Here is a 17,160-nt window from a genome sequence, read left to right as displayed (position 1 = left end):
GAAGAACAAAAGGACAGCAACTTGTCTGTTCCCCTTCCCCCAATTCCCCAGCACTATTCCCCTCCCCCAATTCCCCAATAAAAATCTTTAAAATAAAAAGTCCCTCCCTTGCCCTCCAAATCTAGACATACCCCAGGTCTGCCCTGAACAGGAGCCAGGTGGCACAGAAATGTCAGGTGGGACTCTGGCATAGTCAGAGGGCCACACATCATCAGCATCTTATAATGTTCCTATGTCAATATGGTTTGTAGGCCAGATTATAGGGAATGTTCTCATGGCGGGTGTAGAGCAGGCGTACTCAAACTTGAGCATGCTCCCCCGGAAAAGACTTGCAACAGCCCAGATTGAGGTCAGCAGGAGTGTCTGACTCAGTAGGACTTGGGTGGGGGCCAAGAACTTAACATTTCTAACAAATTTTCAGGAGATGCTGCTACTGCTGCTCTGGGTACCACACTATGAGAAACACTTTTAGAGAGTAGATTTTAAAAAATAAACCTCTTCCCCCTTATTATAAGAGCCAAGGAGAAAAGGGTTCAAGCTGGGGTTCTCAGGTGGAGCTGCCTTCATTTTGACGGAGTTACTCCACAAACCAAAGAAATATGGTCACCGCCTTTACACAGCAGCTGGGTGGGCCTCTCTCAATGGCCAAGGACACCTGGTTCTGAGTCCTGCCTCACCTTCTGGACACAGCCCTCATAAGACAGTCCACTGTGGCTTATAGTGGGCACCTGCACCCGCTTTTCTCTCATCCACAGAGAGAGAGCGAGAGAGCAGGATGCTACTCAGGACAGGCTCTGGCCCCCAGAAATGCCCTGAGCCATCTCCAGGGCTGGGCTGTGATGAGGATGTGCCTGTGACAACCATGCTGGAGAGACGGTCCGCAAAAGTGTGGGGAGAACTGTGGGTGGGGAAGACTTCATGAAGGAAGAGATTTACGCGAGACCCTAAGACTCAGGTAAGAGTAAGATTACATAAGAAAAACAGGGATCGGGCAGAGAAACTCATTACTTCAGGACAGAAGAAATCAGTGAGCAAAGGCCCTTCGCAGGAAGAGGCAGTTACTTGGGGAACCTGGGGGGGAAAAACACCAAGCTGCCATCTCTGGCTTTATGGAAGACACAGGGCACAAATAAGATGGTGCTGGCGGTGCTGACTGGGAGGCGGGGAGATGGAGTCTGTATCACACTCCAATGTCTATTTCTAGTTAATGGATCATCGCCGAAGGCTTTTCTGAAGAAGAGTAATAACACGAGAGTGGTGTTTTTAGGAAGATGGATGACTTCCTTATTCAGCTGTGAATGGAAAAAGAACATCATTTTGAAAACAAGCCTTTAGTCGTTTTGGGGAAATATAGCTGCTGTCTCTATCAGCTGTAGCATTTCTGCAAATCAATCCAATTTGAATGGAAGAGCCAGTGACCAGCATCTCAAGCCTATCATGGATTATATCATAATCTGCTTTTTTTCTTTTGCTTTTCCACCCTCACCACCTCGTCGGTTTATTTTTTTTTCCAAGACTGACCTGAAATAGACTTGGGAGATTTTTGTCCAACACAGCTTTAACTGAACAGTAGAAGGAGCTACAAGTTAGAATTTTGACACTGAATTTGTCAACACTAGCTTATTCTGTACAGTAACACATATGGATTGGAATAGAGAGAAAAATGTTGATTAGATGGTCTAAACAAAATCCTAGGTTCACATAGCCTTTCAGATATTTTCTTTTACACACTAAATATGATCCCTGAGGGGAGAAAAGCCATGCCCATTTCATACACAGCAAATCTGAGATTGGAAAAGGTAAGTAACTTGTCTGTGGTCATTCATTTTCTGAGAGGATATGAGTCAAGATTCTTCCCCTGAGCGGTGCTCTTGCCACTCTATTTGGCTATTCTTTAAATAAAGGAATATGCTTGGTATTCATTAGCTTGCAAATAATTGGAGCATGGAGCCAGGCTACACCAGCAATAATTAATATACAATTGACAGTAGTCACTCTGATACCATGATTAATAACCTACATGTTCTTTATTTTGCTGAATGGTAATTCAACACAAACACTAGTTTATCCAAAGGACTCTAGTCAACATTATTTGCATAGAGGTGGAACATGTGGAGAGGGGTAGGGCAGGTTTGCTAGGAGTCAGAGGAGGGAAGTTGGTTGGAGCCAGAAGTCGTTCTGGGGTGGCTTTGAAGATTGCTGAATCTGACACTCTGAAGAGGGGACAATGGGCGCTAGGGTGATCACCTTCATTACCAAATCCTTGCTCAGCTCCCCTTCCATGAATGCCCTTATTATGGGCAAATCACACCTGGGGTCACACAACTCACCTTTACCAACGTCAGCACTGGCTTTGGTACCTGGGCCCTACTCTTTTTATTCTCTCTTCAGTTTCATCCCTTATGTGAATCTCAAGCCTTCAAATATGCCAGTCTCCTAGATGTTTTGACCATATTGAGCTCACTCACATTCCCTCCAGGGGTTTGCCAGCCCCATAGCATCGTGCACAGCTCGCAGACCTTCATCCCCTGCCCCCCACCACCTTCACACGGAAGGTGGGGAAGAGTTCCAGGACAAAAAGTACTGACCAACAGCAAACCCTTCTATCTTCTTCTCAGTTGTTGCTCTGGATCTCAGTATCCACTGTGCTCTGGGGGGGGGGGGCGGGCGTGTACACATGCTGTTTCTAATCCTCACAACCCCCCTAGGGTGGGAGCAGCCCTGCTCATCTATGTGGGCAAAAGTTCAAACAATAAGTCAAGCCTTCTCAGCTTCAGGATTTGAACTTGGGTCTTGCTGACACCAAAACCTAATCTTTCCCAAGCAGGCAAGTTTGACTTTCCAAGTGGAAATCAGGCACTAGAGTCTCTAAAAGCAGGATTTTTCAGATGGGGAGGAAGAGAAAGGAAGTAGCACGTTCATCTCAAAGGCCAAAATCTCCATCTTTCTTTTCTTTAGCGTGTAATTTCTCTGTAAAATGAACCACATTGGGCACGCACACTACTAGCAGATAATGTTTTCAAGAAGACAGCAAAGGCAGCAAAATCTGGGCTGAAAATAAGAACAGATTCAAAAAGATAAATGTTCTGTTTATAGACTGCATCTTTGTGCTCTTTTAAACTTAGTACTATGAGTTTTCGAATTCATAAACTTTTTTTCTAGTCCTAAATTTCCTTCCTCCTCTGACATATCCTTCTCAATTCATTTCCCTCTAATTTCCTAGCTGTCTCTATCAAGGGACTAACTTCCTGAGTTCAGATTCTGCCTCCATTCCCCTATCATCTAAAAGACCCAGCGTATTTCCAAACTCCAGTTGTTTCTTTATACGAAATTTGGATGATGCTAATACTTGCCCAATGAGGTTGTAGTGAGGATTAAAGGAGATAACAAATGTTATTCAGCATTTAGCAAAGAGCCTGGCACATACTAGACACTCAATAAACAGTAGCTCTCATTTGTATCATTTGTGCATATCTTGTCTACCTTAAAAGCTTGAGGTAGACTGAGACCAGTAAGTAAAAGTACTTTGAAAGAACTAAAATTATACAAATGTAAGCTTTCACTACTGTCTTGTTTTTTCAAAATGAGTTAGTGCATTGAAAGCTTTGAAAACTGGGCTGCTTTGTACCCCAGCAAACCCATTCACAATTTGCATCCTCTGTGAAAGAGGAAGGGAGGGAGACCTGTCATTTAAGGGTAGAAAGGTAACTTCAGATGAGATACCATGGCTCATGGGAAGAAGGGAAGGGGAAGGGGATTCTCTATTTCCCGCCATAAGGTACTTTCCAAGACTATGCGGCTGTGCAGTGCGGGGACTACCATCTGACATTAAAGTGGAAGGAAAACATACCAAAAAAGAAGGTTATCTTCACAACTAAATGCCATGTGTTCCTGAACACATGCATACCTTTGTACATTTATTTATTCAGTCTTCCCTGTCTAGAATCGGATTGGGCAAGATGTTTTAGTTTCTAGAACCTATGATCCACACAGTATAGGGATATAGGTGCAAAACTTTTTTTTTTTTAACTAAGAACTATTTTCAGAGGACTAGATAGCACTTCCCCTCCTTTCCATATGAAGGGTCCTGCTTAGAAGTGGGTGGCAGGCAGGGAGGGAAAGCAAGGTCTTTGCTGGCACGAGAGAGGGGCCTAGTGCTGACTCTGATGGAAGGTCTCAATTCCTGAGTGTTTTCCAGGTACCCAGGTGCCTCTGCTCCACTAGGCACATTAACAAAAAGTATATAGGTTTAATCCTATCAGAGATTATCTCTGAGCAAGCTATCTCCCCAAGTATATTTGCTATCAGTACTTGTTACATTTCCTTAGATAATAGTGCAAATATGAGAGAAATCAAGGGGAGGAGGGACTGGCAAAGAGTACAGACAATAAGTAAGAGGTCCAGAGAGTTAGGAGAGAAAAGGGGACAAAGAGAGAAAAGTGGGATGCGGTGGGGAAGGTATTATGTCTACATATGACATGTTTAACAAAGGTCTGGCATGTGCTACTCAACAGGGCTAGGCTCAGGGTGGTGCTAAGCGTGTGGCTGCCCAGGGAAGGAAACTGACATATACTGAGCACTTACATGCTGTTAGTCATGGCATTAGGCGCTTTATTATATGGTATCTTGTTTAAGTTTTGCAAAAAAGACCCATGAGATAAGCTGTATTTTAATCTCAATTTCATAGGTGAGGAAAATCCTCAGGGAGATTAAGTAACTGATTTAAGGTCACACAGCTAGTAAGTAGCAAAGCTAGATTTACATTTACACCTCGAAATGTCTGAAGCCTACACTGTTCCCACTGTACCAACTGCCTTCTGGATAAGCTTTCTAATGTGGATGTTTAATTCTTTAAGGGATATTCACAAATTTAAGGCACATTCACAAATTTATCATTTTAGCCATTTTGTATAAAAATCCCTTTTTTGCTTTTTTGTTTATAAGTATAAAATAAATAATAAGAAACTTCAAACAATAAAGTAAAAAGTTCCTCCTTGCTTGCCATGAATTCCACTGTCCAGAGGGTACCACTGTTGATAATTTAGTGTATATCCATCCCTCCACATCTTTTCCTATGTGGTTCTTTAAAAAAAATTAATCATATTATGTACATTGATTTGCAACTTTGGTTTTTAATCCTAACTAAAGATATGCAATTATATTCTATATCAGTACTTATAGGCCTAATTATTTTAGTGGCTACATGAAAATTCACTACATGGATGAACCATAATTTATCCATTTTCCTAATGATGGACATTTGGATTTTTTCTGATTTTTCACAAATAATGCTGAAATGAATATCTTTACATAAAGTATCTCTTCACATGCATGCCTTCCAGTAAGATATGTTTCTCAAAGTGAGATTGCTGGGTCAAAGGGAATAAGGCTTGTATATCTAAATAGAAACTTCAGGAAAGAAATTTATATTCCCTTCAACAGCGTGATAGTCCTGTTTCACCACAATTTTTCCAACAGGGGAAAACATCAATCTTCAAAAATTTTTTTGATAAACTTACCAGGTGAAAAAATAGCCACTCAGGTGGTTTGAACTTGATATTCCCTTGGTTATTAGGGGTAGAGGACAAGACCTGGTTAAGTGGCAGATGCTTGGAGTTTCCCAACATCAGTCACTCATATCAGTGACTCATCTGTGTCCCCACATGCTAATATCAGAGCACATGCAAATTTGGGTCTGACCAGAATGACAAATTTCTATGTGCCTTGGGCCTTCAGATGTCAGCCATTCACCCATTCATTGAGTACTTCCTATGAGCCAGGCACTATTCCAGACGATGAGGGTACAGTAGCAAATAAAAGAGATTGTACTCTTGAAAGTTATATTCTTGCTGGGAGAGTCAACAATAAACAAGTAAACACACAGACAAGGTCCTTCATGGCTCAGCTTTATAGGGTTGCTCAGAAACTGCTAGAGTTTTGAATATCAAATCCTACTACTGTACAGTAAGGGACAAAACAGACACACAGTTCCAAATGCTCCTGATAGCTCTTTTTGTTTGTTTCAAATTCTAAATCAAGCCCCAAATCTAAATCATCATCCTTCCATACAAACCTGGGCCTCTCCCATGTTTTGCATCTCAGTTAATGGGCAAGACTGAAAACTAGGAATCGTCCTTGGCATCGCTTTCTCCCTCACTCTCCATATACTATCTATTATCAAATTTGGTGTATTTAGCTGCTAAGTATTTCTGGAATCTCTCTATCTCTCCGTCCATCTTCACTCCCAACCCTAGTAAAAGCTACCAGCACTTCCAGCCTAGATATGCCTCAGCTTAACCAGTACCTGCATATACTGTTTCTCCTCCACACTGCTGTCAGTCTCCCAACTCCTTCTCTTTAAAAATCTCCAAAAGCTGTCCACTGTTCTTAGGGTAAATACAAAGCCTCCAATCATGACCCATGAAGCCATGCATATCTGGTCCTACCCATCCCTCTGGCCTCATTTCCACCACAGGCCCTGTGACTTCCTCCACTCAGTCATAGTGACATTCTTCCCACCCCTCATACTCACTGAGCTCCTATCCAGCAGTCTTTACAAGCTATACCTTTAGTTTGAAAGGATGATTCCTCAATTTTTTAGGGAGGGCCTCCCAGATGAGCAAAATCCATGTATTATATGCTCTTGTGGAATACCTTATAGCTCTTTCTCATGGTTCCTGTCAGAGCTCTGTTTCTACATTTTCTTGTATTTCCTTTAGACTTTAAGCACCATGGGGCTAGGGCCATATCTGCGTTTGTTCTCAGGCCTGCTGGGTTCACTACCCAGCATCTCATTCCACTGTATTGTAGTGCACTAAACATTTGCTGAATAAAAGAATGAATAAATTCATATAAGACAGGCTAAACAGCTTGGAGCAAATTTTAAGTGCTCTAAAAGTACAGAAAAATAAATAAAGTTGACCATTTGTAGTATGGAAAGGCAAAAAGCAAGGGAGAAGGGTATATGCTGGGAGTAGGGGTTACGAGAGCATGCAATCTCAGCGGGGACAAGGCTGCCCAAGTGTGTGAGGCCAGAAGGAGTGAGCCTGGAATTCCAAGCAAAGAACTTGAACACACTCTTAGCAGCTATGGGGATCTAGTGAGGGTTCTTGGAGGATTTAGGTAAAGGTAGGCAAGATTAACCCAGGTAAGTTCACTTATCATCTGGGTAGAAGACGGCTGGAGCTAGACAGAGAGGTAGCAGGTGCGAAGGCAAGAAGATTGCTGAAATGCTTAAAGTAGGCCTGTGTGACGTTTGTTGCTGGGAATAGAAAAGAGCAGGCAGGTCCTACTAGAATCAGAACTTGGTGATTAACCGGGTTTGGGAAATGAAGAAAGTGTCAAAACTGCTCTCCTCTGACCCCACCATACCCTGAAATGAATACAGCAGAAGATACAGAAATAAGGACTGGAGAAAGATGACATGAACAGAGTCTTTCAGATGCTTAAAACACACAATTTTATTTCTCCCTCAAGGCCTTTAAATAAAGAAATAAAGTATTAGGTTGAAAGAAACCTAGGCGGATGATCCGTTAATTACCCAGCATGTTATTCTACTGCATTGTTGTTGGGGCAAGATGTTTAATAAGTAGCATTTAGTTAGACATCCAGGAGGCAAACTATTTTCTGCATACAGGCAACCTATTTCTATTTATGCATGCCAGGATCCAATTAGACAAAACAAACCCGCTCCACAGCATGAAACAGGTGAAAGAGCAATGGACTAAGAGTGAGGATGCCACGGTTCTGGTCCCAGCTCTCAAACTAATTCCACTGTGTCAACCTGAGATGCGTGACTTCCCTGGACACAGATTTCCTTATCTGTAAAACTGGCTGGGAGGGGAAGACAGGGGCTTCGAGTGATTTCTGCTTGTGTTCAGCAGAGCGCTGGGATTCTAGGGAGGTACTCCAGGGGACCCATGGGAGCAAGAGAGGAGCTGAATGGGCAGCTCCCATCCACCACCCATATCCTCCTCTCAGCTTGAGAAGTTCCACTTTACTATCTACTATCTCAGGTATCAAGATGCCATTAAGTCTTCAATAGGATCCCAACCTTCATCTTTACCACTGAGCGAAAATTACTAGCTTTAGATGCTCTCTAAGAATCTTGTCCCTTAGGAGTCAGTTGTCTGATTTCCCAAAGAATGATATTACACGTTGACAGGTGTGTGGATCTATAAGTTAACACCACTCTTATGATCTTAAATTTTTTTCACAAAAGCACAAATGACACATACCCTTTTAAAAGTTTGGGGGCGGGGAGGGGGGGGACTGAACTTTCATTCCAGGAATAAACTTTAAGGTTGGATGAAGGTAACCAGAGCTGTTAGCCAATAATACAAAAGGGGCTGCAGGTACTTACTCTAGCCTTATCTTGTTTTAAGGAGTAAGTATCACTTGTGTGATAAAAAATTTACTTCTTTGTAAAGAAGAGAAAAAAAAACACAAAAATCCTCTGACAACTGATTTCTTCACAGCTCAGAGCACAGGGACTGCAGTAGCTTTCCAGGACGCCCTGACCCGAAAGTCTTCATCAGGGGCCCCACACCACACCAGCGAGCAAGTACCCACATCTGACATAATTCATAATTCTGTGGCCCATACTTTCAACTGCAGAAACTTGGATGCTAATCAGAGGATTGGGTTGACTCTTCTTTAGAAACAGAAGAGTGATAGACCAAAATGAACACACTCTAGTGTTAGGGTTTTCCAAGATTCATATCACAGTTTGCAGTGGATCTTGGGAAATTAAACTTATTGGATTTTTCTATTTAATATTGTTAATTTGGGGGATATTTTCTATGAATTTAAATGTTATTAAAATAGTTGATGTCAATTTTTTTTTCTTTTATCCAACATGGTAATGCTGTGTGTGTGAACCTTTTGTTTCTATTTTATAAACCTTATATATGTGTGCACATGTCACATGTAAATGGTATTTCTTACTGGGGACTATGAAAAAAAGTTTGAAAAACATGGTTTTGGTAGATACTGGGAGTGAGAGAGGAAGCGGATCTTCACCAGTTTGATCTTAGAGACATTTTAGTAAGTTTGGTTTAAAAATAAAGAAGTGAGGCCAGTGGGGAGAGACCCAATATTTCCTGAGTGATGACCATGTTGCAGACACTGTGCTCAATCCTAACCCACCCAACAAGAGTTGGCCTTGTTAGTGGGGTGGGAGTTGGGCGGGACGAGGCCTGTCAGGCATTTTGTCTGTTTTCTATTGGGTTGTCGGAAAAGTCATGCCACATTTTTGCAACGAAAAAACATAGAAAAAAATACGTCATGACTTTTCCTTCCGACAACCCAATAGACGAAGGGAGATTAAGTGATTCCTCCAAAGTTACAACTAGTAAGAGGCAGATTCTGAAATACAAACTGAAGTCATCTGACAACTAATTGCAGTTTCTTAGCTGTAGGGGACGGCAGAGTAGGGAAGCCTAAACTGTTTCTTTAAAGACAGCTTTAAAAAAAATCCTACTTGGGTTTAAATCATGATTGCCATTACCATCATGACTTACATTTATTAAGCCTTTACTTTGTTCCAGGCACTGTATTAAGTGCTTTGAAACCTTCATTTCATTTAATCTTCACAAAAAACGTATGCGATATGGACTATAATCATCCCACTTTACTGGAGGCTTTCAAGCAGTTCAGTAAGTTGACAAATATCGTGGATGAAAAATCCAAATGCATATTAAATAGCTGAATGCAGTTTATTTACATTTCCTACACATACTCAGGGAAAATTTCTGCTAAAAGAGATATTTTCCCATCAAAGTGTTATATAGTCAAAACAGAAATTGAGTTGAAATCTCAATTTCTCACCTCTGAAATAAAAGTGAAAGTAGATGATCATTTAGGACTTTATCTGCATTTAGCATTCTCTGGTTCTAAAATTCTCTGGTTCTGCAGGTAGGCTTCCACTTAAAGAATGCCAGGCAAACACAGCAGTCTATATTATTTCAGCACTTCAGCATCCTGGCTACTCACACTGCATGGCTGGTTCAAGAAAACCTGGAGCTCTGCTTTCTGAAGTCCCTGTCCACTGAGCAATTTGTTTACTAGAAGAATATACCCTTTGGTTATCATCAATGTATTTGAAAAATGTTCAGTGTTCAATATTCTTCATAAAAACTGAATAGCTTTTAAAACATTATGCTGGTGATTTAAAGATTGGAGTTTATACCCCAATGGGATTTTTGTCTGTAAGGCTTCTTTTCTTATCCTATTGACCTGGATGACTACTGGCTACAAAGTTCATGCTAGCCCATCTCTGTCCCTTTCAGCTCGGGAGCACTCTGGGGATGTGGTACTTAGGGGCCGAGGTGTGACTAGACCTCTATTTTCCTAAAAAGGCAGCTCAAGCAACTTCAGAAATCCCTAGCTGCTGTGGACTTTAAGCTGAACATATGAAGCACAGGAGAGAAAACTGCAAAACAGGGGGATTTTTATTTTGCTTTCATAGTTCAATCTAATGACAGCTCTACTGGAATTTCAGCCACTTCAGTTTAGGTGAGGTTTAGTCCTTTGCCTTGTGTATCATGGGTGTCCAACATCTAGTCTTATCAGCTTCAGATAATTTGTAGGCCTTGTATCCTGCAGAATATGTGGTAAGCTAGAAGGCCTTAGGGATCCCAATTTTCTAGTTTTTCTACCCTTTTGCTATCCTCCCTCCCTCTCTCCCTCAAGTTATTGTAGAATGAGGTTTTGTTACATTTGAGCTATTTTCATGTCCTGTGAAGCTTGTAAAAATGAAACTGTATCTTTTCTCTCAGAAAAAGACAAGACTCAAATGGGTCTGTGGGCAAACTGAGCTGACCTCCCACTGACAAAGAGGTAAGAGGTGGGGGGAGGGGGTAACAGATAAAATGAAACGGCAGAAATTCGAAGGGAAATGATATATGGAAGTTCACACCGACATCCTAATTGAAAACGGCTGAAAGAACCTGCACATTCCATTACTCAGCTATCCTTTCCTACCTGGTTTCACTCATGCAGATACACACCCCTGTCATATTCCCAAGAGATAAAAACTGAGACACACAAAACCATGCTTTCCAAAGCAGCCAGCAGATTGGCGTGGAGGTTGAAAATGGTGTGGGTGATTGGTTGGACACCTAATGGGGAGATAGTGAACGAGGGTAAGTGGATGGATACCAAGAAAGTAGGAAAGTGACCCTGAAGATAGTTAGCAAAGAGCTACATGTTGCGGTCCTGTAAAATAGGTTCTGAATCATATCGAACACCCATTATATACTTGAGGACACATTATAATGTCGCAGGAGTGAAATAAATGTATTTCTGGGCCACTATGGTTGTACCATACCTAAAACCTAAAATCAAGTATCAGATGAAAGGAAAAAAGGAATTAAGAACTGTAAAAGTGGTGTTACCGCATCTATCAATTCAGCTTTACAGACCAAGAAGTGCCTAATGACTGCAGCAGGGGAAGCCTAGAGGCTCTGGGTTTCGGAGTTGTACCTGCTTCTGAACGGCCTGGGCTAATAAAAGAGGAAAACAACAGATTCCCACAGGCAGAAACTCGATCCAGTCCCCGCACCTCCTGGCGCCCATGCCAAGAGCCACCCGAGCGCAGCCCAGGCCTCCACTGTGGTCAGCTCTGCAAGGCCAGGCAACCAACAATGGCTTCCTATCTCCTTGGGCGCCAGGGTGGGACCCGTTTCCCCGCGGCTCACCTGCTGGGAGCCAGGTGAAGAGCAGCAGCCAAGATGCAGGTAGCTCAGGGCCCATGACAGCCCCTCTCTGGCCCCTTTCAGCTCAGGGGCTTTTGGGGGCACTGGGTGTCTCTCCTGATCAGCTGCCGCCCCAAGACGCAGCACTTCTCCAGGAATCCCTCCGCTTCCCCCTCACTCAGCGCAGCGCGGCGGTAGGGCCCGCTCGCCCTGGTCAGAGGGCGGGTACCGGCCGGCTCATCCCCACCTGAGGCGCTCCCCGCGGCTCCGCCTCCCGCACCGGCGCCGCCGTTTCCTGCTCCGCCCCCGGCCTCCGAGGGCCGCGGCCACCTTTCCTACTTGCCACCGCCCCTTCTGCAGGCTGCCAGGTATTTCTCTCCACCGAAGCACGGTCCCCTGAAAAATGTTAATCATTTTTCTCCAGAAGTTCTCGGGAAACCTTACCCTTATTTCTCCCCCTCTCTTCGTAGAATTATGTAAATATAACTTTTTAGGGAGTATTTTCTGCGTTATATTTCCATTCACTCATACGTGCATGAAAAACATTCATTTTTTTGTGTGTTTTGTTCCCCCCACTAAAAACACACTAATATGAAGTTTACACATAATAGCTGTTCATATTTTCTAGAAACTAAAGGTGTAGGGTATGAACTAGGAAAGTAAACTGAATTTTCCACAATTACAAAAGTAACAGATACTTATTACAGAAAAGTTAGGAAAATGCAAATTAATGGAAATAAGAAAAAATCCTGCTCCCACCACCCATAGTTAAGCATTGTTGTTGTCACTATATTCCTTTTTATTATTTCCCATCCTGCATGCGGAATGACAGCTCCTCACAGACTTCAGCCCTCCCAGAGTTAAAAGATTCTAGGTCTCTTTACACCAGGCCACCTAGGATATAATCCTGTCTCTCTTGCTTGGCAGGAACCCACAGAGAGGGTTAAAGAAAAACAGAGGAGGAAGGCACACCTGCTTTCAGGAACCAACCAAACAACAGTAACTTGGAAAATCTATACACCGACCAATGTAAATAGACAGCAAGCCATTTTTTACACCTATCCCTTATTGAGGATTTTTCACTGTGCACCGCCTTCTGTAACAAACACAATTCTCCTCCCTCCCAGCCACCATCTTTTTTCTCAAGAAAAGAATTATAAAGATGCATTAAACATGGTTTCTGCCCCTCAGGAAGTTTCCATTCTGATCACTGACCTTAGCCGTCAATATTATTTCTCCTAAGTGTATACCTGCCCTGCTCTGCTGTAAAGGGTTATCTTCACGGATATCATTAGTGTCCCTCATGCTGCCCCCACGCAGAGGATCATCCTTGTCCTGAATCTGATTGGAGGTCTCAACCCAGTACCTTTTCCCTATCTTCCCTCCTCCTGTTCCACTCCTGGTCTGGACCCTGGTTCCCCAATTGGGCCTCATCACTTTAAATGTTTTTCTTGTAGCTTCTTCTCTTCCAGAGAGTAGGAAGTAAATGCAGGAACTCATGGCCAAAGGCAGGTGGATGGCACAGTACTTTTAGGAGCCTTTAGATCTTCCACAGTGGGATCCCAGCACAGAAGCAGGATACAGTGTGAGTGAGGGGTACACCCCTTCTCCCTCCCAGAGACGCCGCACATGCTTCCAGGAACATTGTGCCTGTGTGAGTGTTCGTGACCCTGAGGAATTTGTGTGGTTCCTGGCTTTGTCAATTGTTCTAAGCAAGTTTTCAGTCCCAGTCTAAAAAAGTATGAGCCCTCTCCTTCCCACACCTACATCCCATGCCCCTCAGCCCTTGCTTTGGTATAAAGGTCATTTTAGTATTCATTGAAGCCAGCATTTCTCCATGTTTATTCCATGGAACAGTGGTTCCATGGAATGTTAATAAATAGTATATGGGCGGAAAATGCTCTGTGATCAAATAAATTCATGAAATGCTGGATTAAACTAAATAAAACATTTTATCGAATCCTTAGGGTGCTAGTGTACATTTGAACATTTGAATTTCCAAGGGAATATGTCATATAGCACTTCTCAGCATTATTCTACCATAAAGCCCTTTTTTCTTATGCATATCTCAGGGCAGATGTTCCATGGGGCATATTTTGGTGAATCCTGGTGGCCTAAATTAAACATAATTGGGGGATATGTTGGAGACTTCTATAGGAACCAAAAAATGGCTTTAACAAAGGTTATCCTAAGTGCAGAACTACAGTTTTCCTATTTTCTCTTGAGAATCACTTATTCAGTTGAATATCTCCCTCCATTGCTTTTCTTGGAGTGAACACTTAAATGCTTAATCACTTAAGATTAACTTTTATTTATATGTTTCTCTGTTTACTACATACATCTTTTTTTCTTTTTCTTTCTTTTTTTTTTTAAGACTTTTTATTGGGGAATTGAGGGAGGGGAACAGACAAGTTGCTGTCCTTTTGTTCTTCAGTCTAACTGTGGAGGACGTCACTTCACTGGCCCATGTTGGTATTGTGATCATTGCGCTCTTCCCGGCTGAGGCAGATCAGTCACTGGCAGTTGGATGGCCGCTCATTGAAGCTCATACCAGCTGCTGGCCGCTCACGGTAGCTCACGGCAGCCCACTGCAGCAGGGGCTGCAGCCTACACCTTCGCTGGTGACTCACGGCAACCCAGCTCCAGGTGGAGCTATTGTTCACCATCTTAGCTGTAGAGGGCAGTGTCACTGGCCCATGTGGGATCCGAACCAGCAGCCCTGCTGCTCAGAGCTCGCGTTCCCAAGCCAACTCTTAACCAACGAACCACTTGGCCAGCCCACATCTTTTTTTCTTTACCACTTATTATACGTTATGTACCAAGCAGTGTTCTAAGTGCTTTAGATGCATTATCTCATTAAACTCACACGATATCTGTGTAAAATAAGGACTATTGTTATCAATCACATTTTACAGATGTGAAAGCTGAGATACAAAGAAGTAACTTGCCCAAGGTAACAAAACTCATAAGTAGTGCAGTTATGAGTCTAAGTGAGGCAATCTGATTCCAGACCTTGTGTTCTTAGCTATTACACTATATACTCTCACTAGCTAGCTATATCTCAATCTGTATTCACAGTTAGCTGACTCTATCAGTGTGTGCCAATGCAGTTTCTTTCCACTTGTGTCATTTATTTTCACATAAAGTAAATTCCATTACACTGCCATGAGCTCTCCTGGGCCAGTCATTCGGCTAACAGGTGCCATTAGTTCATTAAAAATTAGATAAGAGTACACATTTGGCTCAGAACAACAGTTCTTTCATTGCTAGATATAGAAGTAAAAATCACTTGACATGCTAATAGTGACTGAGATAAAAGTGTACTCATACACAGAGTAATAATAATATCTACCATTTATTAAACACATACTGTGTTAGGCACCATTCCAAGCACTTTTTGTATTGACTTCAATAATTCTCTCAACAACACAATAAGGCAGGGACTATCATTGTCCTCAATTTACAGCTCAAGCACAAAGCTTCAATTATTCTGAGTCACCCAGCTTGTAAGTAGCAGAGCTGAGATGCAAACTCCGGCCATCTTGCCTTCAGAGCACACATCCTTAATCACAGTCCTAGCCATACTGTGTTTCTTTGTGTCGATTGGTGCAGGGACTAACCACAAAGTACTGAGCTTATGATCTCATCATTTATAATCACACTTCCTAGTTGAAACTGTGTCCATGAATGTTTGTAAATACTTTTTAGAAACTTTATTATTTGAGAACAATGTGCTATTTGTTTATCTACATGTATATTTATCAAGAATGGAGAAAAGAAATGGCAGAAAAGAAAATAAGCACATAAGTAAAAATCATGCTCCTGGCAGTTAAAGCTAAAGGGAAGCAAGAAATGAAAATAGCAACATTTGGAATACAGATGGCTCTCTGTATCCACAGGTTACACATCCGTGAATACAACCAACCAAATCTTGCAAACACAAAGGGCTACTAATGGACTTGAGCATTCATGGATTTTGGCAACTATGGGAGATCCAGAACCAATCTCCCTGGGGATACTGAGGTACAACTGTAACTGAGGTACGACTATATATATATATATTATATAGTATATGAAATATATAAATATATATATATATATTTCATCTTTGTATGCCTGGCATCTTGCATAGTACCTGGCATATAGGTAGTGCACAATAAATATTTCTTACCCTCTTTATCCATAGTTCCTGGAGGAAGTGACATGTGAACTGGCTTTGAAAATGAATAAGACTGCCAGAGCAATCTAAGCAGACAGACCAGACAGTGCAAAAAAATCATAGCACCAGGAAATAGCTTAGGTGAACTATAAGCACTTCAGATTTGCTAGACTATAGCACAAGGTGAGGAACAGTAGGAAAGTGTGTTAGAGAGCTAGTCAGGGTAAATAAACAAACGGCTTGCATGACCAGCTGGAGAACTAAGACTTTAGACAACAGACCTTAGAGAACAGTAGACAATGGGGAGCTAGTGAAGGGTTTTAAGCCAGGCAAACATGATCAGACTTGCATTTTAGAAAGGCAAACTTGGCAGCAGTGAGAATGGTAGGCGAGAATTGAGATGAAACGCAGGGAAGATAGGAAACTGGTACTATAGGTGGGAGATACTGAAGGCTCAAGCCAATCATTGGTGTTGGGAATGGAGAGGAGAGAATATTTTGGCAGATATTTAAAATCTGAAACTGACAAGACTGATGGTAAATTAGGTGTGGGAGTTGAAAAGAATATAAGTTTCTGACTATTGAGCCTGGGTGGATGGTGATGCCTTTAAATAATGGATATATAGAGAGGTTTTGAATCACTTCAGACGCATTATACCTGCGAGAATAGTGGACCATCTAAATGAAATACCTATGGATTGCTGGACAACTTTGTTAAGTGCAATTGATTGAATGATGATGGTAAGAGCTGCATACCTATGTAGAGAATTCTGGGTTGGTAGGGACTGGGAGACCTATTTCTTGGTTAGGGGGTATAATAAGAGAATTCATCTTGGAGTAGGGCTAAAAGCAAGAGGTGGTGGAATCTTGCGATAGGAGTTTGGGAACAAATATGTTCATTATTACCACTCCTGTGCAACATTACACTGGATATTCTAACTAGAAAAATAAAAAAAATAAAAACAAAAGGGCTGAAAATAAAAAATTAAAGAGATGTCATTAACAGTATCACAATTACACAGAATATTGAAGAGAATCTAGAAATTATACTTAAGGGCTAACAAGAGGTTGCTGAAAACAAGGTCAATATATTCATGTCACTGGCATTTATATATACCAGAAACATCCATTTGGAAAATATGACTTTAAAATACACATTTGCAGTAGCAATAAATCTGTAAAGTAACTACAGATAAATCTAACAATATATGTGGACCCGCTTTATGGAAAAATTGTTCAAAGTTACTGAAAGCATTTTTTAAAGACTTTAATAAATGCAAAGATGTACGATGTTCATGGCTAAGAA

General features: G+C 41.8%; 1 protein-coding gene across 3 annotated transcripts in view; it reads right to left on the bottom strand.

The window, feature by feature from the left end:
• The window catches only part of ILDR1 (immunoglobulin like domain containing receptor 1), a 38,599-nt gene extending 26,649 nt beyond the window's left edge, over window positions 1-11,950 (bottom strand). For all 3 annotated transcript variants that reach the window (XM_019650682.1, XM_019650690.1, XM_019650697.1), the window contains exon 1: window positions 11,700-11,950. In XM_019650682.1, coding sequence (XP_019506227.1) covers window positions 11,700-11,754 — 55 coding nt within the window. In that variant the 5' untranslated portion in view covers window positions 11,755-11,950. The remainder of the gene's footprint in view (window positions 1-11,699) is intronic.
• Window positions 11,951-17,160: the final 5,210 nt, after the last annotated feature.

The sequence above is a fragment of the Hipposideros armiger genome, unplaced genomic scaffold (genome assembly GCF_001890085.2).
Source record: "Hipposideros armiger isolate ML-2016 unplaced genomic scaffold, ASM189008v1 scaffold_8, whole genome shotgun sequence".
NCBI classification, from domain to species: domain Eukaryota; kingdom Metazoa; phylum Chordata; class Mammalia; order Chiroptera; family Hipposideridae; genus Hipposideros; species Hipposideros armiger.
This window is presented reverse-complemented; position numbering and strand designations above follow the sequence as displayed.